The sequence below is a fragment of the Chionomys nivalis genome, chromosome X (assembly GCF_950005125.1).
Source record: "Chionomys nivalis chromosome X, mChiNiv1.1, whole genome shotgun sequence".
Taxonomy (NCBI): domain Eukaryota; kingdom Metazoa; phylum Chordata; class Mammalia; order Rodentia; family Cricetidae; genus Chionomys; species Chionomys nivalis.
In genome coordinates, this window is record NC_080112.1 from 20,969,843 (window position 1) to 20,990,755 (window position 20,913).

At 38.9% G+C, this 20,913-nt stretch overlaps 1 protein-coding gene across 3 annotated transcripts in view; it reads right to left on the reverse strand.

The window, feature by feature from the left end:
• Nucleotides 1–10,163: 10,163 nt before the first annotated feature.
• Nucleotides 10,164–20,913, reverse strand: part of Wnk3 (WNK lysine deficient protein kinase 3) — a 135,030-nt gene continuing 124,280 nt past the window's right edge. For all 3 annotated transcript variants that reach the window (XM_057760117.1, XM_057760116.1, XM_057760115.1), the window contains 2 exons: nucleotides 20,242–20,444; nucleotides 10,164–15,354 (listed from right to left, as the gene is read on the reverse strand). In XM_057760117.1, coding sequence (XP_057616100.1) covers nucleotides 15,025–15,354; nucleotides 20,242–20,444 — 533 coding nt within the window. In that variant the 3' untranslated portion in view covers nucleotides 10,164–15,024. The remainder of the gene's footprint in view (nucleotides 15,355–20,241; nucleotides 20,445–20,913) is intronic.

The following is a 20,913-nucleotide window of genomic DNA, read 5'->3' on the forward strand; positions in this document are numbered from 1 at the left end:
AGTTGTGACCCTGCTAATACCTGATATCACACTTTTCTACAGTCTCTGGCCTCTGATACCGCGATTTACTCCAAAGCCCGTGGAGGAGATTCCAAGACAAGCAGGAGTCAGTAAAGAGGGACTAGAGGGTTCTTCTTGTTTTCTGGGCTTTTTGAGATAGGATCTCATCTCTAGTTCAGAATGATTAGGAACTCACTATGTAGCCTAGGGGCAGCTTCAAGAGGGCCAGTCCTCCCTTAGCCTCCCAAACGCAGAGGTTATTAGCCTGAGCCGCCAAGCTTGACTGCAGGCTGTGTCTGAGAGAGAACTGTGGGACTCAAGTGGGGCTGGCTCTTCCTTGCTCACATTAAGAGCACCGTGTGTGGTCATGGTGTTACTGGTTTGAAGTGTATTCATTACGAATAAATTGACTAACACATTCCATGTCCGATCCTTCCTTCTGGGATATTATGGAACTTCACTAGTCTTTGGTACACTGACTTCTTCCCCCCATCTGCTCCACTCAGAGAGATCCTCCTGCCTCTGCCTCCTGAGTATTGGGATTGAAGGTGTGCTCCATTACCGCCTGACTGAAATGGGATATTTCTAGATGACGTTTTCAATAACATTTGTGTTTTATAGTATATATCCACTTGAACTCAGTTTCAAATATCTTTCGATAATTTGAAAATGTTAAGGAGAAATTAAGTGGTAAACTGTGGGTGAGCTAGAGTGCTGAAATACTCAGCTGAATTTACATGTCTATCCTTCGTGATGTTGTCTTTTTCATTTTACTTTATTGTTGAGATTATAATTTAATAACATTCTTCCTTCCCTTTCCTCACTTTCAGCTCTCTCATATACCCATCCCTGCTCTTCATCAAATTTATGGCCTCTTTTTTCACTGTTACTGCATGCAAATATGTATTTGTGTATACATATATATTCCTAAATATAGTCTCTCGAGTCCATATAATGTTATTTGTATGGCATGTTGTTCTTTATATAGTAAAATGAAACTAAGCATGTAGGCATATTCAAAAATAAGAAAAATCATCTCTAGAAGTTACAAAATGTAAAAATACAGATAAAAGACAATTTCCAATATTTTCTAGTTTTCATTAGGAATCAAGGTTATGCAATGTCAAAAATTATAATCAACATGTGTAATTAAACTACTGGAAATTCTGAGATAGAACTCTGTGAAAGAGAAGTAGCTGTTTTATAAAGAAAGGCATATAGTCAGGCAGTGGTGAAACATATCTTTAATCCCAGCCAGCTCTTGGAACTGGCAGATCTCTGTGACACTGAGGACAACCTAGTCTTCAGAGCGAGTTCCAGGACAGCCAAGGCTACATAGAAAAATCCTGTTCTGAAAAATAAAAACAAAAGGTATAAAGATGCATTTCATTAACAAAAAAAAAAAAAAAAAAGGAAAGGAAAGGAAAAACTGAAGGTACATTAAAAAAGGGTTGTGGAAATATCTTATTTGGCCCAAAATGGCTGAGATTAAATGTAGCTTTAGAATGTTTTATTAAAATCAGTATTATAAAAAGATTGATTTTAGTATTACTAGTATACAATACAAAGGGAGAGTTATCTATTTTTGTCTATATAATATGCAACGTGTGAGTACATGTATGTGTAAATTCTTCTTTGGGGGATGTGGATACACATGTCAGAGGACAACATTCAGGTGTTTGTCTTACCTTTTCTCCTTCATTGAGACAAGTTCTCTTTGCTGTTGCATAAGCCATGCAACCTGTGGGACGCTTCCATTGTCTCAGCCTCCCATCTTCCAGTAGAGGGCGCTGGGATATTTATAGTAATGTGGGTTCTGGAGAGCTGAGCTCAGGTCCTCAGGCATTCATGGCAGGTGCTTTTGTCCACTGAGCCCTTTCCCCAGCCCCAGTTTACTTATTGCCTAAAATGATAAAGCTTATCTGGAACTGTAAACTAGAGTTCTACCCAAAGGGTAACACTAGCGCCAAAAATTCACAAGGCTTATTGATTAGAACTTCCTGAGAGTAGAGAAGTACGATGCTGCAGATTATCCTGGGCTCTCTTTAGTCCCCGTAATAGTCATTCATTGCGCGCCACTGTCCGAACAAACATCTCTTTTACTTTCAGGAGACAGGAAAGGTGATGCCTAAGATTTGAGGTGTGTTTGGGGTAGAATAGACTACACAGTAAAACCCTTTCTTAAAATCAAAATCTCAAAAGTCATCAGACAGCATCTAAAATCTCATGGCAGCGTCTTCATGCTTTGCTGGAAGGACCTCCCTGTGGTGCTCCCACAGTATTTGGAAAATGCATTGATTTTGATTTCATTGGAGGCAACCCAAATCCATGTTCCCAGGTCACCCATATTTGACTCACAATAAAATAGCTCTTATTCTTTTTAAGGTGAGGGCTGGATTCAGTTTATTAGGTCTTGGAATGTGAAAGGTTAAGTGATGGGCCTAAGAAACAAAGATTTTTCATTTTATCAAGGTAACTTCTTAGACTTGTTATCTATCAGGTCTGACTGTTCAAAAAGTGAATCTTCTCAATATTAAAAGAGCTACATTTTTGTTTACAACTATATAACATGTTTGTATTTCCCTTTAAAATCTTTTTTCTTTTTTGCTAAGAATCTTTTTGATATAATATTTTCTCATTTGGGGCTGGAGAGGTGGCTCAGTGGTTAAGAGCACTGGCTGCTCTCCCAGAGGTCCTGAGTTCAATTCCCAGCGACCATATGGTGGCTCACAACCATCTGTAATGAGATCTGGTTCCCACTTCTGGCCTGCAGGCAGACATGCAGTACAGAATACTGTATATAAAATAATAAATAAAGTCTTTAAAAAAATAAAAAAATAAAAATATTTTCTCATTTGACATAGATATCCCCATTTGCACTCCCTCCTCCTTTCACCCCACCCTTCTCCCCGCCCCATCTCCCATCCATTCTTCAGAAATGGTAAGGCTTCCTTCCCATGGGGAGTCAAAAATGTCTGACCAAGGCCTGCCCCCTATATTTAGTCTGAGCAAGGTGTCCCTCCAAAGAGAATGTGCTCCTAGATGCCAGTTCAAGCACCAGGGATAAATCCTGGTCCCAGAGACTGCCCAAGCCTCACAACTGACCCCCACATTCAGTGGGCCTAGTTTGGTTCTATGCAGATTCCCCCACTAACAGTCTGGAGTCAGTGAGCTCTCAGTAGCTCAGGTCAGCTGTTTCTGTGGGTATCACCCTCAAGGTCTTGACCCCTTTGCTCATATTATCGCTCCTCCCTCTCTTGGACTGGTCTCTGGTAGCTCGGTCCAGTATTTCACTATAGATGTTGGTATCTGCTTCCATCAGTAACTGGATGAAGGTTCTATGATGACAATTAAGGTAGTCATCAATCTGATTACAGGGGAAGGCCAGCTCAGGCACCCTCTCCACTATTGCTTGGAGTCTTAGCTGGGGTCATCCTTGTGGATTCCTGGGAATTTCCCTAGTGCCAGGTTTCTCTCTAGCGCCTTAATGGCTCCACCAGTCAAGATATCTCTTTCCTTTCTCTCCCTCTCTGTCCTTCCCCCTTCTTGATCATCCCCTGCCCTCATGTTTTCCTCTTCCTTCCCTTTCTCCCCTCCCCATCCCCTTCCACCTTCCCTTCTTCCCCTCACTCTCCCAATCTTCTCAGGAGATCTTGTCTGTTTCCCCTTCCCAGGGGGATTCATGTATGCCTCTCTTAGGGTTCTCCTTGTTCCCCAGCTTCTCTGGGGTCATGGACTATAGGCTGGTTATCCTTTGCTTTAATCTAATATCCACTTATGAGTGAGTACATACCATGTTTGTCTATCTGGGTCTGGGTTACCTCACTCAGGATTTTTTTTTCTAGTTCCATCCATTTGCATGCAAATCTCAAGATGTCATTGATTTTTACCGCTGCATAGTACTCCAATAAGACAATGAAAGAAGATCAGAGGAAGACAAAATGGAAAGGAAGAAGTCATTCGCTATTTGCAGTTGATATGATAGTATACTTAAGTCACCCCAAAAATTCCATGAGGGAACTCCTACAGCTGATAAACACCTTCATTAAAGTGGCCCGATATAAGATCAACTCAAAAAAATCAGTAGCCCTCCTATATACAAATGATAAAGGGGCTGAGAAAGAAATCAGAGAAACATCACCATTTACAATAGCCACAAATAACATAAAATATCTTGGGGTAACACTAATCAAAAAAGGAAAAGACCTGTACGACAAGAACTTTAAGTCTTTGAAGAAAGAAATTGAAGAAGATATCAGAAAATGGAAAGATGTCCCATGCTCTTGGATAGGTAGGATCAACATACTAAAAGTTGCAATCCTAACAAAAGCAATATAGAAATTTAATGCAAATCCCATCAAAATGCCAACACAGTTCTTCACAGACCTTGAAAGAACAATAATCAACTTCAAATGTAAAAACAAAAACCCCAGGATAGACAAAAAAAAAGTTCTCTACAATAAAGGAATTTCCAGAGGTATTACCATCCCTGACATCAGGATCAACTGTAGAGCTACAGTAATGGAAACAGCCTGGTATTGGCTTAAGAACAGAGACGTTGACCAATGGAACTGAATTGAAGCCAGATATTAACCCACACACCTATGAACATCTGATTTTTGACAAAGAATCTAAAATTATACAATGGAAAAAAGAAAGCATCTTCAACATATGGTGCTGGCATAACTCGATGTCAACCTGTGGAAAAATGCAAATAGATCCATATCTATCCCCATGCACAAAACTCAACTCCAATTGGATCAAATACCTCAATATAAATCCAGCCACACTGACCCTCATTGAAGAGAAAGTGGGAAGTAGCCTTGAACACATGGGCACAGGAGGCCACTTCCTAAATATAACACTAGTAGCACAGACACTGAGAGAAACAATAAATGGGACCTCTTGAAACTGAGATGCTTCTATAAGACAAAGGACACCGTCACTACGACAAAATGGTAGCCTACAGAATGGGAAAAGATCTTTACTAACCCCTCATCAGACAGAGGACTAATGCCCAAAATATATAAAGAACTCAAGAAACTAGACATCAAATCACCAAATAAGCCAATCAAAAAATGGGGTATAGATCTAAACAGAATTCTCAACAGAAGAATTGTAAATGGCCAAAAGACACTTATGCAATTGCTCAACATCCTTAGCCATCAGGGAAATGCAAATTCAAATGACTCTGAGATTCCATCTTACTCCTGTCAGAATGGCTAAGGTCAGAAGCACCAATGATAGCTTATGCTGGAGAGGATGCGGAGTAAGGGGAATACTCATCCATTGCTGGTGGAAACGAAAACTTGTAAAGCCACTTTGGAAATGAGTGTGGCGGTTTCTCAGGTAATTGGGAATCAACCTACCTCAGGATCCAGCAATACCACTCTTGGGCATATACCCAAAGGATGCATACTCATACAACAAGGACATTTGCTCACCGGTGTTCATTGTAACATTTAATGAAAATAATGAAAATGTGGTACATTTACACAGCGGAGTACTACTCAGCAGTAAAATATCTCATCATTGAAAATTTAAAAGCAAGAAAATAGAAAATTAAAAAAAAAATGAGACAGGATCTCATGTATGTATCCCAAGCTGACTTCAAACTCACTACATTAGAACTCCTAATCCTTCTGCCTTTACCTCCCAAGCACTGGGATTACAGGTGTGCACCAATACAAGCAGTTTGTGCAGCACTAAGGATGAAACAGGACTTTCTGAATCCAGGCAAGCACAATGCTGACGGAGTTATATGCTCCACCCTAAATTGTTCATTGTTATTTTGATTAAATAGAAAATCATGATCTAATTAAATATTTTAAAATTTTTAAAAATACTTTTGTGTATGTGTGGTTTGCCTGCATGTTTGTCTGTGCAACACTAACATGTCCAGTGCCCACAGAGGACAGAATCAGACGTTGGTTATAACCGAGTTGTCATGTGGGAGATAGGATTTGAACCTGGGTTCTCTGCAAGAGCACTTTTTCTGTGCTGAGTCATCTCTTCTCCAAGGTACCACGCTTTTGTTGTTTGAGCCACAGTCTCCCTCTGTAGTCCTGGCTGGCTTCAAACTCATCACCCTTCTGTTTCAGTCTCCCAAGTGCTGGGATTATTGGGTGTGAGTCATCGTATCTGGCTCCAGCAACTGACACGTCTGAAAAATTGTTCAAGGTCAGTTTTTGCTTTATTTTTAGTTTGTTTATTTATTTATGTAGAGACAGAGTCTTATCCCAGGCTGGCCTTGAATCTACCATATAGCTGAGAATAACTTTGAACTCCTGATCCTCCTGCCTTTCCTTCACAAGCACTAGAATTACAGCCTTTAGCTAGTGAACCCAGCTCTTTCTTTTTTTTAGTTCTTTTTTTTGGAATAAGAATGACCCCCAAAGGTTCAAATATTTGAATGCTTGGTCATCAGGGAATGGCACTACTTGAGAGGGATTAGGGGGTGTGGCCTTGTTGGAGAAAGTGTGTCACTGGGGGTGTCATTGGGCTTTGGGGTTTCAAAAGCCCAAGTCAATCCCAGTGTCTTGCTCTCCCTTCTTGTTGTCTATCAGATCTAGATGTAGAACTTCAAGTTCTCCAGCATCATGTCTGCCTGTGTGCCACCATGCTCCCTGTCACGACAACAATGGACTCAGCCTCTGAAAGCATAAGCAGGTCCCAATGAGAGGCTCTCCTTTAGAAGAGCTGCTGCCGCATCTCTTCACAGCAGGAGAACACTGACTAAGACAGGGGCTCTCTCTGTAGCTCAGGCTGCAAATCTGTAGGTGATTTTTCTGCCCCAACCTCCCAAATGCTGGAATTAACTAGAATTACTTACCAGACCTGATTCAATATCAAATTAAGACTCTTCAACTAGCTGGGCGGTGGTGGCGCACGCCTTTAATCCTAGTAGTTGGGAGGCAGAGGCAGGCGGATCTCTGTAAATTTGCGGTCTCCCTGGTCTACAGAGCGAGTTCCAGGACAGCTAGGGCTGTTACACAGAGAAACGCTGTCTGGAAACAAAACAAAAGACTCTTGAACCTTGGGACTAGAGGTTAAGAGCACTGGCTGCTCTTCCAAAGATCATGAGTTCAGCTCCCTGCAACCCCATGGGTGGTTCACAACCATCTATGATGAGATCTGGTGTCCTCTCTTGGCATGTAGGCACACATGAAGTCAGAACACTATCCATAATAAATAAAATCTTAAAGAAAAAAGATTCTTGAACCTCAGATTAAATTTGGGATGTTCTAGTTGGGCCCCCGAAAAGTACTGAATACATTCTGCATTGCATCAAGGACGTTCAAAAGTAGAATTTGATGGTTTAGACATGGTTTGTGTTCCTCAAAGGGTTGTTTGTTTGTTTTGGAGACAGAGTCTCACTATATAGTGCTGGCTGGCCTGGGATTCAGAAATCTGCCTTCCAAGTGCTGGGATTAAAGAGGTGTGTGCCATCATGCCTAGTCTTCAAAGGAGTTTTGTTTTGAATCAAGGTTTTACTATGTAGCCCAGGTTGGGCTTGAAATGGCAGTGACCTTTTTGTTTCTGCCCTCTAAATGCTAAGATTACTGGCATGCATCTATACTGGAAGTTTTTCCCAGTGTGACAGTACTGCCAGATAGTGAGGCCACAGTGAAATTAGATAATGGGGACCTTGCCCTCATGAAGTATTAATCTTTTTCTCATGGGTGTACTATACTAGTTCTTTAAGAACAAGGGCACCAATACACACTTGCCCCTTCTTCAAAGACCCAGACATTTCCCTTTCCCTGCCATGCTGCAATGCAGAGGCTGTGTGTGTGTGTGCGTGTGCGTTTCTCAGAGGGCTGAATGGATGTATTTGCCTAATCTTAGAGGCTTTGAGTCTCTAAAACTCTTAGCTATATACACCTGTTTTATCTACAAACTACCCAGTGCTACCAATTTTTGTCATAATACAAAACAGAAGAACACAACTGGGTTATGATTAGTCATGTTTTTCTCTTAAGAGATCTCTGGGGTCCCTTCAATAGTAGTGACTATTAGTTGAGGAACATATGTGGTAGGCACAATGCTAAACCCTTTATTCATTCTGATGACAACCTCACTGAAGATGTAAGCACTTCTTCAGCTTTATAAACGGGAATACAAAGCCAGGTCTAAAGGGACTCCAAAAAGGTATCTGCAATAACTGTAATAAGAATTAGGCCTATTCCAGCCAGCTTGATTTTTCAAGTGCAATTTGAGTGTGCAAGACATTAGCAATATCCAATAAGCACATTCAGGAAATAAGAAATAAGGGTAACTGTCCTTATACGTCACTTAATATAACTAGCTCATTTCACAAAAACATATTGCCCGTGCTTGCTCTGAATTACTGAGCTAACGAATCATGGTGAGACCTTTATTTATTTTATTCAATAAAACGTCCCATTCCAGGACTGGCTTTGAACTCACCACTCTCCTGCCTCAGTTTTCTGACTGCTGAGATTACAAGTGACTAAAATGGGTATTTTCAAAAAAAGGTAAAGATGCTGGATGATGGTGGTGCACACCTTTAATCCCAGCATTCAGGAGTCAGAAGCAAGTAGATCTCTTTGAGTATGAGGCCAGCTTGGTCTCAAGTTCTAGGACAGACAGGGCAGTTACACAGAGAAACCCTGTCTTGACCCTGCCCCCCCCCCAAGTCATCTAATCTTGATTTGTTTCGCTTTCTCCTCTCTGTCCCTTTCCTCTTTTCTTTCTTCTGTAAAAGGCCTTCTCTATCTTCCCCAGGCTGGCCTCTAACTCCAGGGGCCCAGCAATAATGCTTCTGCCTTCAGATGACCTGGGAGCACGGGAGCAGAGAAGCATTTCCAATAGGTCTTCCTACTCTTCCTACAGGGCTCTTTGCATAGGAATATTTCTCCTATAAAAGTAAGTGAACAAGTGATTGCTCTGACACAGCTTTACAATCTCTTAAGTCATTGTACACTGGTCAGTAAGAGGGGATAGGAGGGAAGTTTCCAAATGTATTTTTTCTAAAGGTGGCCCAGCACTGTTGGAAGGCAAAGAAAATACTCTTTTGTAAGGAACAAGTGCTGGACAGTTTCATGACAGATGTGGAAATAGTGCACATATGAATCAGAGATCTGGGATTGGATTTAGACTTTACCACTTACTAGCCATATGACCCTTAAAAAACTCTTGTCCCCACCTTCAAATTTGTCATAAAAGTGGAGACCTATGTTAGGGCTCCCATGCTGTTGTGTGAATTAGAACTTCACAACTGAAATCCTAGCTAAAGTGGGCCGAGCTCCTGGAGTCCAGTTGAAGAGCAGGAGGAGAGATATTATGAGCAAAGGGATCAAGATCATGGATGGGGACACACACAGAGACAGCTGTCCCGAGCTAGTGGGAGCTCACTGACTCAGGACTGACAGCTGGGGAACCTGCTTGTGGGAGACAATTGTGTGGCTTGGGCAGTTTGTGGGGCCACTGGCAGTGGGATCAGGATTTATCCCTAGTGCATAACCTGGCTTTTTGGAGCCCATTCCCCTATGGAGGGACACGATGCTTAGCTTAGATACAGGGGGAAGGGTCTTGGTCCTGCCTCTATGTGGTTATGTGACAGACTTTGTTGACTACCCAGGGGAGGCCTTACCCTCTGAGGAGTGGATGGGGGTGGAATGGGCAGAGGATGGGGAGAGCAGGAGGAGGGGAGGGAAGGAGAACTGGGATTGGTATATAAAATAAAGAAGGTTTTTAATTTTTTTAAAAAAAGAAATCCTAGCTAATACAGAAGGTTACAACTCTTGTTCATTTGCAAATGTGGAAAAGGGAGGCCCACTAAAAAAGCATTAGCATTGCATGTAAATCAACAGGTACCACATGGTTCCCCCCCCCCCACAGCCCTGTAAGACTAAAATTTCATAAATATGCTAAATTATATTTGATAAAGAACCAATTTAAGCCAGATGACTGCAGTAGCTGACAGAATTTTAATAAGGTGACATAGTAATTTAACACAGCCTTTATTTTTGTTTCAAAACAAAATTCCAGGAAACAAAATACTTAACAACAGTTAGGTAAAAATTAAAATAAAAATCACAGTTTCAAAGAATCAAAACCAGACAACTGCTGAAGGGTAGATCACTTGGCTTACCAAAAAAAAAAAAAAAAAAAAAAAAAAAAAAAGGAAAAGGAGAAAAGGTAATGTTAAAAAGGGCTAAAATTAAACCGAACAGCATTCTATATAATGCTACATTCCCGAATTAAGAAAGGAGAGTTCACATATATAACTAAATGTTAAGTATTGAGAATTGGCTGAAATTCTACATACTTCATGGTAAATATGCATGAAAGTTTAATTGCATAAACTTCCTGAGTGGCTCCCATGCTGCATTAGGTCTACATGCTTACTATTTGTATTAAACAAATTATAACTTTAAGTGACTGAGCATGACAGACCTTCAACTGCACTTTCTCATCAATCACTATATCCACTGTATCTGCTGAGGGGTCTGGGCTACAAATCTCAATCTTAAATCTTAAATTATATCGAAAGAAATACAATGTAAAAAGCTAGAAGGGAAACAAGTGCACACCTTAGAACATTGTCCCTTCAGAGCTTAGTCCTTCCCTTGCCCTCTTGCCTGCCTTCTGCTTTGTAACAGTCTGCATTGTTTTACTTCAGAGAAAACCTTCCAGAATCTGAGCTGTTGATGTGTACACTCTTTGAACCATCTCAGTGGAAAAGAACTTTAACCTGGTTACTACTTTGGGCCCATTTATGTTAGTCATCAAGGTCCCTGGATCAATGTTTGAATTTATCCTTCATACACATAAAAAGAAGACTATTTCCAGGGTGGCCTGAGAGTATGGCTCCATATAAACTGCATACTAATTTTACTTAGAAGAATTTTTTACTATGTTTGAGTGTTTTCATTTTGTAGTCTGGATTAGATTTTAAAATTTTAACCCTAGAATTATAGTTACCAAATCAAAAGCCTTTTCTATACATACAAACCTTTCTATTACATCTTCTAAAGAAAGGGAGGCAAAATAAGTTCCTGGTAAACTACCGATAAAAAAACCAACCAAACAATCTATTCTAGAAAATGGCTTGCATACCACCTCAGAAGGCTCAGATTTTTCTTAATCAAACAGAACATGAGGTAACTGAATTGATGGCAAATATACCTCAGAAATGTACTTAGGAACGATGACTGAAATAAGCATTTACTAGTATTAAAAATGTACTGTTACATGGTAAACATGTGAAACAGGAAATATCCAGTTACAAACATTTGCTGGGTTCTTTTAAAAGGGGGAAAAGGGAATGTATTATTTTTAATGCTTAGAAAATACAGCAAAGAGTCAACTCCATAAACTACAGGGATTAGATAAGCAACTATCTAAACCCTTACTACCAACTATGATTCAAATGAAATGCATTCTGCCATTACAAGATAACAAACCGTCACTGTAAATACCAGGCAATATTTTGAAGATGGGTCACTGCCTAGGAGGTCAAGTATTTCACTGTAGTAGTTAAAGCAATTTCAACCCATAGCCCTTTAGAAACCGAGATGAGAAAGCATTCACAGGCACTGGGACTATCTCACTTCAATACATTTGAAATATTTGTTTATTTGAAAACTAACTCCCACCACTAAGTCTTATATTGCCACCAATTTGATTTCTCTCTTTGCTTTCCATCCCCAAATCCCCTAACTTTATAACACTCAGGAATATGGCTCTCATCAGTTAAACACAGACTGGCGGCAGAATGACGGTTCCTCTCATCTCCCATGCATGCTGAGTGCTAGGACTAAGAGGCAAGCCAGATGGAGAATCTAAACAACATAAAGAATCAAAGCAAAAGAGCAAGTTTCACAGGCAACATTTACTTGTGCACCTAAAACAGTACTGAAAAACGAGGTAGATAAACAAAAGTAACTGGACTGCAATTAAATCTGGGGTCTTCAGATGACAAACATTCCATTATAACTTTAGAAAAACACTCTACACTCAACCCAAAAATCACAGCGGAAGTGCCTTTTAAACTTTCACAGTTAAGTTTTCCTGTCAAACTATTAGAACATATGCTTGATATGAAGCAAGGAAGAGATGAAAAACTGCAGGATTATTTGTTAACTTACAGCAAATTACTTTAGATTCAAGACTGCTCCAGGTATATGAAGGGTTTATCTGCACTGAATACACCAGTAATGGTTTCATAGTCTTAGGATATTACACCCGACTTCACAGACACAACAGCAGTGCTTCATGGTGGAGTGCTTATGTTGCCATACATGAAGACACAATGCCGCTCATCAGATGTGCATTTGGAGAAGTAAACAGAGCGGCTGCACATACAGACTATCTCCCAAGAAAACTTCACAAGACAGTGGTTAAGCACAACCTTTACGTTGATTACAAGAAGGAAAATGAAAAGGTTTGCGTGCTTTCTAGAAATGAACAGAAGGCGTGTTATATGTAAAAGGCTCTTTGTTGAAGAGAACTTCTGAGCATTATCTGATTCATTATTTACGGGAGAGAAAAAGTACTTCAGGCAAGGACGGAAACAGTACTATTCTAACTTAGCAAAATTAAGAAATAATACAAACCTCCCTCTAGAAAACTAACCAATATTTACAATCAAAGTGACTATAATCTGAATCAAACAAAAAAATAAGAACAAATAAAGAAAACCCCACAGCAAAGTGAATAACATTGTTTTCTTCATTTCTGCGCACTCCCTTTTCCTATACGCTTTAACTTTTACACATTACATATACATAATGTATATGTAACATATATGTTAACCCAGATACTGCAGTCAGCATGGAGACAGCAGTACACTATTCCCCATCTTCAAACTTTAGAAGATGACTTTTCTTTCCAGCAAAACCTGAAAAGATTCTAAATATTACAAGGCACTGCAAACATCTGCAGGCAAACAATAATGATGAATTATATGTAAAACTGAGATGTTTAACAAAACACAGAACATACTATGTAGAGCAGCCACTAGTAAATGGGATTGTACATGTAACCCATGGAGTTTTTTTCATTCTGGGGCACACGGTTTAAAATGATTGCAACTAGAGAAGATCCCATCTTAAAACCTGTAGTATTTCACCTTATAGGTTGTTTATCTCAATATAATTATACGAAAACAACTTATAATGAAACACAGTTTTAAGGAACTATGGGTTTTAGGAGCATAGTTTTGTACAGATGGAAAACACTGCAATGCAAGCAACTGCACTACATTAACATCCTAAAAATCTCTTCAACTTGCAAAGCAATACTATAGAAGGAATTTCAGGAATCAGGGCATATAATCTGAACTCATCCAAAACAGGATGTATTAGGAAAAGGAACGGTGGCTCTTACCAATAGCAATCCACAGAATGCCCCCAGTAACAGTGACAAAACTGTGATGGTGGGTGTGACCTTTAGGTAAGTAATATAAGACAACTTCTTAAAAAGTGTACTGACTGTCACAAAGTGTACGGTATGAAATAAAAAGAAAAGTTCTTCTAGCTTCCCGGCAAGGCCATGGGGGTAAGTTTTTTTAGAGGAACATGGAGGAAAATCTGTTAACAGAAACACTGAACACAATTTGGAATGGTTACCAAGAGAATTCTTAAATAGAAAAACATATTAGAAACGACTTCCAAAGCTTCAGTGAATGTTAAGTCACTTGAACATGTGTACTTAGTAGCTGATAATATAGCATGTAAAAATTCTATTTGGGTTTCACAGACTGAATATTACGTAACCCTGTGACTAGCCTTTAAGATTACTGAAGTTAACCTTCCTAAAAACCAAAGGCGTACATTTTGACACTGCCTCCTTTCCTCCTAAAACTGGATAAAACCCAGTAAAGTGCAACTTGACAGTGAATTCTCTCAAATTTTCAAGAGGCTGACAAACACATCTAACATCTAAAATGGTCTAAGACTATAGATACTAGTAAGAAATTATAACAACCAAAAAACTGTCATCAAAAAAGGTTAAAGGCAATTGAAATAATATCATCCTAGGGTGTACTATTTCACTGCAGGATGCTGTGTATCCTACATTTCTTAGAACCCTGTAAAGCCAGTGTTTTATGTAAAAGTCTCAAAAGCTACAAACCCTAATGTGTCAAGTACATTTCACTTTAGAAGAATGGATTGACAGAAGTGTTAACCTGAATCTCCTTGTTTAGGATTACAAGGACTACCCCAAATGAGATTCACATCAGCTGCAATACCTAGCAAAAGAATGCAAGCCAAGTCAGTGCCTCTCAGATGCTCAAAACCAAAGCAGTGTGCACATGAGAAAAAAATGGCTGCTTTGGGTTATTACTGGAACCCAAAAGCAGCTCTAGTAGCTGTAGGTTCAAGGAACTGTTACAGTTCTGTTTTTTTCTTTCCCTCCGCCTCACCTAAAACAACCCCTCACTCCTACTGCTGTGATGACGGGAAGAAAATCACATTAAAAACACTCATGTTTTGTACTGCTTGACAAAAGTATACTAAAGTTATACATCAAAACATTTCCTGCAGCCAGTTACTTACTGCCTTCTGTGAAAAGTAAACCCAAGACAGTTGTGACAAATCCCACAAGACTGGCAATTGGAGAGTCTTACCTCATCCACATTTGGGGAGAACCAATCTACATAGTTTTTACACACTTTAAAGAAAAGTATTATACAACTGCTGGTAGCAGCATAAAAAAGTGGGCTGAGAGCTTCTCTGCAACACATGAAAGTGTCCTGGAAATGGTAACACTCAAACTGAGCTTATTAAAGCATTCTGAACAGTATTTTTTAAAAATCAAGTATCAAAGAGGATAGGATTTGAAGTGAAAAACATTTCTGTGTGCAGTATTCTATGTGCAAAGCGCACATTACTACAGAATGATGAGCTGTACCAAATATCACATTGGAACAACAAAAAACACAGTTGAAAGTGGGCTCAAATGAGAGAAAATACGGCAGAACTCAAGAAGAAGGTTTAGTATCACAGGTGTTTGATGAAAGTCCTCTCCCCTTGTTTCAGCATCTATTTGGATTCACTTAGGACCAGGAGGGATTGATGCCGGATTCTGCATTGGTGAAGCTGGAAATGCCTGCAAATTCATCCCGGGCTGGAAGAGTCCCCCAGATTGGGCAGGAACCACTACAGACTGCTGTGCTGTTCCCGAAATTCCTACCCACTGTACTGGATACCCCGTGGCCCCTACAGCATTATACTGACAAACATGGGGCATTCCATATGATGATAATGGCCCAGGAAATGAAGGGAGTGGGAGTCCTTGTGGTAAGGAAGTTGGGACAGCTCCACGAATTTGGGAGAGAGAAGATATCCATGTTGATGTGTAGCCCATAGTAGATGGAGCACTCTAACAAAGAACAAAAACAAACATAAAAAAGATCAGTTCATTTGGCATATTGTTTATCAGTCTATAGTCCTATTTTTTTAGGCTCACTACTTCCACTATTATACTGAGTGGAGCACCTTTCTATGAGTTATGCAGTGGCAACATTCTTTACCTCAGCTCATTTTTAACTGCCCTGCCTTGCAGTACAGGCATTTTCAGATGAGGAAACAGAAACTAAAATTGCTAAGTAGTCCAAAACCACCAATTTAACAGTGACGTAGGGACTTCAACACTGTTTCAAATAACTCTAAGGCCCATATTCATACTTTAGTCCCTTCTTTACTTATGATAGTACTATTCTTTTGCTTTTACTTCATTTTTTTCCATCCATTAATGTGCTTTCACGCTGCAGGCATGGATGAAAATAGCCCATCTTACCTACATGATTCTCTGGACACAGAGGAAATACAGTTGTGTAACAAGGGGACCTGACATACAGCAGATGTTCAATAAAACTCTCCTTCTTGTTCCCTTCTAACTATCTTGAAATGTGACACTTCTGTTATTTTTATTTTATTTTGCGTGTATGGGTTTTTTGTTTGCATATGTATAGGTGGAAGAAGAGGGCATTGGATCCCCTGGAACTGGAGTTAACAGACAAGTGAGCAGCCATGTGGGTATGGGGAATCAAATCTGTTTTCTGAAAGAGCAGCCAGTGTTATTAACCACTGAATCATCTCTCTAGCCCCTCTGTTATATGCGTATACATTTACTTTTATTTTTGTGTGAGTACATGCACGTAGGCGTATGTGCATATGGAGGCAAGAGGTCCACTTTGGGTGTAGTTCCTCAGGATAACTTGTTTTCTGAGAAAAACTCTCTCATAGGCCTGAAGCTCACTAGGTAGGCAAGGCTGGCTAGCTAGCAATCCCCAACAACTCACCTGACTCTGCCTCCCAGGGCTGGGAGTTATGCATGTATCACAAACCCAGCTTTTTCATATAGGCTCAGGTCACTGTACTTGCACAGTAAGTAGTTTACTAGTTAAGTTATCTTCCCAGCTCCCCCCCCCCAACCAATTCTAAATTTAAACTGAAAACAGACAATTGTACTTTGGGCAGTACTGAAAGATATATTCCTGCCTGGCTGGCTACTCTTAACATTATGCTGTGATTAAACACATGTATAGAGATTATATTATATTCTTAATACACATAGGAATAATTCCAATAAATGTAAATAATTCTAGTAGCAGGCTCAAATTTTTAGTTCTACACTGAATTACCAAGCTAGAACTAAACTTTGAATTAAACTTTTGTTAGAAACTTTCAATGTAAATTAGGATAAAAGTTTTTAAGTTTGACCTGAAAATGAATGGCAAAATTATATTGAGTTGCACAAAATATTTTATTTAAAGTTCAGCAATCTCTTCTTATCAGTATTTTCTTTCTGTTAAAGTAAAATTAAATTTAGTGCTTTTGATTCAAAACAGTAATATAGTATGATCACACTTGAATAAACTTATTTATGCACATCTATGTATTCATAAAGAAAATTATCTGACCTCTAACATTTACAGAAGGAGATGAACATTTCTGGGTGGTGAGATTTGAAAGTGGTATTTTAAAATTCATACTTTTTTCCATTGGTTAAGTTATGTAATGAATAGTATTGTCCTAAAAACAGTGGTTATGTTTTTTTAAAGACTGTATTAAAGAAGTTATAAGTCTACTCTTTATTTATTTACTTATTTATTTTGGTTTTTCGAGACAGGGTTTCTCTGTAGCTTTGGAGCCTGTCCTGGAACTAGCTCTTGTAGACCAGGCTGGTCTCGAACTCACAGAGACCTGCCTGCCTCTGACTCCCAAGTGCTGGGATTAAAGGCATGTGCCACCACCACCTGGCTATAAGTCTACTCTTGAATATTCCTCAGATATCTCTGATTCAAATGCCCAAACAAATAGGCAATCTTCCCCTACCAAAACCCATTATTTGTTCATATATGTCATTTCAGTGATCAGCAGCCACTATCAACCAAGTCATATAGTCATTCAAGTGCCAAATCTTGTCTATTCTTTCTTAAACATTCTTTGGAATCTGTTCACTTCTGTTCAACTCAACTTTTCATCAACTAGACTAGTATGAGTAACTCCTGACTTGTCAGAAAACGTTGACCCTAATCCTACCAAAGTCTGTCTTCTTGCTTCAGTCAGTGCTCGTCTCAAAAGAAATGATAATTCAAATGTGCTCCTGTGACCTGGGGCATCATAACTACCCATTCTTCTTTGGAAAAAAAAACCACAGCATTCCTCATCACTACCACATCTGAGAAGTCATCTACTCTTTCAAGTATGTTCATTACTCTCTGCTTTCTTTGTTTCAGCCAGACTGAATTACTTTCAGTCTTTTCACATCTCTTTCTTCACATCAGGCTTTTGTATTTGCTTAGGCAGGAATTAAGTTAACTCCTACTCTCTAGATCTCAGTCAATTTTCACTTGATAAAGGAAGCTTTCCTTAACTACTTACAATTAATTGCATGTGGCGGTCAGAGGGCAACTTGTGGGGGTCAGTTTGCTCTTTTTACCATGTGGGTTCTGGGAACTGAACTTACATAGTCAGGCTTGCTGACAAGTGCCTTTACCCACTGGACCATCTGGCTAGCCCTCATTGACCACTTTTTAGAAGATCAAATTTCCCTTATTTAATAATATCTCCCTATACCTTTCTTTGTAATTCTTATAATTGCAGTTTAATACTGATTTATGGCTTATTTGCTTTTATTCACTAAACTTGTGTCTAGCAGAGCACTTGGTTCACAATCAAGTACTTGATACATGATCATGCAAACAAAAATGTCTAAGTAGGGCTATAGGACAGTACCAAGCAAGAGTATTAATTGACCCCTCTACACAAATATATAACCAACCAAATCTAAAATACAAAAATAGTTACCACATATAAGTAACCCCTGTGATGGTATAACTTTATTGGTGCTATTTAATCTTCGCAATAATCCTGCAAGGATTATCCACATTTGAAATGCAAAAACTCTGAGGCAAAAGGATATAAAGTCATACAACTAGTAAATGACTAGCTAACATTGGAACCCAAATGTTTTAAAAGATTTTTCTCACTTTTATTTACATATAATTTTCTCCTTACTCTTCTTGTAAACACCCTCCTTTATAATCAATAAACCACCATCCAGCTAATCAACAAAACCTTCCTTCATACAGCACTCACAGTCTCTCACTGGCAGAATGCATGCATTTATGTCTTGAAATGCCTCTGAAGGATCTTAGATTTTATAAGTAATGACAGTATCTGAGCATCAACTGATGCCAGGAATAAGACAAATACATACATCTCCCAAGCAGATACATTGTTCACTACTTAAGGAAGCCAAAATTTGAAAGTTTCATTCAACATTAACAATAGATGTACTTTTTTAGGATGCATCTCAGGCACCAACTAAGGATACTCTTGTCTCAGCCTCCTGAGTGCTGGGACAACAGATGTGCATCATCATGTTTTGTTTAAAGAAGTGTGGTCATTTTCTACCTTTTTTCACAGTGTATGGTACCAAATCCAGGGCTTTTTCTTGTGAGGCAATTGCTCTAATACTAAGCTACAATCTCAGCTCAATAAAACTATTTTAACTATGATTAGTGACTATATCTATTATCAAGTATACACACAAGAATAATATACTCAGAGATATCTAATACAGGGGCTGAAATTCTAACACTTAACATTTTAACAGGTTTGCTTACCTTGAAAAAAATTACTTATTTTAAATATTTGGACACAAAAAAGCACAAGGTAAAATAAGGTCCAAATTCCACCATCTAGCATATTGTTCAGAGATTTTCATACTTATCTATTCATCAGCATATGCCTAACATGTTTGTCTAAATCATATTATTCTATAACTGTTTGATAATCTATCTTCTTCCCACTCTAGAATACACACAGAACTCCCACATATCACTTATATGTACATCTTATCTTCTATGGCCATGTGTAATAACTGGCATCTTTTCTATAAACTCAAGAGATCTTATAATATTTAACCTTCTATGGCCTTAAAATTAATTTTATGAATTAAACAAAGAGAGATCAGATACCTTATTTGGTTTAAAGAACATTGATGTGTAGCATAGACATCTTTTTCTCAATACTTAATTCTTCTTGTACCTCTCTCCAGATGAATTCATTTTGAATATTTTGCATTTTTAGAGAGAGAATAGTGCAAAACTAGAGCCAGCAAATTTTGGCCCACCACCTCTTTTTATGTCATGTTTGCTTGTTTTCTAAGCACAGTAAACTGATTTGTTTAGGAAAAATAAGAACTCCTATGAATGGGAGGGGTTTCAAGGAAGGAACATTCCATAAATCAAGAGGTAATAGAACAGAGGCACAACCATTTGTTTACATATTTTCTTAGACTGCTTTTGCATTACAATTAAGTTGATTCTTGGAACCCTGTGGCTTGGAAAGTCTAAAATGTTTACTAATTGATTTCTTCATAAAAATTTGGTAACTCCTGGTCTAAAAGATAATTTGCTCAAAGACACAATAAATCTAGATAAGGATCAAAGTCTCAATATCATATTCCATACCATTTTAGAGCACTAACTAATCATGGGCCAAAATCAATTTTTTAAAAATATTTATTTATTTATTATGTATACAATATTCTGTCTGTGTGTATGTCTGCAGGCCAGAAGAGGGCACCAGACCTCATTACAGATGGTTGTGAGCCACCATGTGGTTGCTGGGAATTGAACTCAGGACCTTTGGAAGGGCAGGCAATGCTCTTAACCTCTGAGCCATCTCTCCAGCCCCAAAATCAACTTTTATAGCTTTTAATTTTTATAAAGAGAACAGAGGATAAGAGACTTACTTCATATACTTTGTTCCAGTTTTCTGTCTCTAATTTTTGTTGGCTCTGTTTGAGTTGGTTTAAACTTGGCTTACTAGGAAAATTTCCTACTGTTTCCTTTGTCCAATCATCCACCAACTTGTGTAAATCATCTGTGAACATCCCCTTTTTACTGGCTGAAGATTGTTGGCGTGACGCTGTATTACTCTCCACACACAGAGCATCTACAAGAAAAAAAACAAAACAAAACAGGAAAAACTAGGTAAAGGAATTGCAACTGATAATTAGATAACGTTCCTATTTTTTTTAACATGTAAGTGTGTGTGTGTCTGTGTTGTGTATGTGTGTATGTAGGTCACAGGACAACCTGCAAAAGTGAGTTATTTGCTTCTACTATGTGGATTCCAAGGAATCAAACACAGGTTATCGGCTTAGGGGCAAGTTACTTTGCCTGCTGAGCCATTTCCTGACCCAAGAGATGGTTCAGTGGTGAACAGCACTGGACCTGGATTTGATTAGAAGCACCTACACGATGACTCACAGTGTCTCTAACTCCAGTTTCAGGGGAATCTTGTGCCTTCTTCTGGCCTCTGCAGGCACCAGGCAGGCATGTGATACAGAAACATACGTGCAGACAAAACACTCACATACATAAAATAAAAACTTACAAATCAAAATTAAGAAATAAAAGCA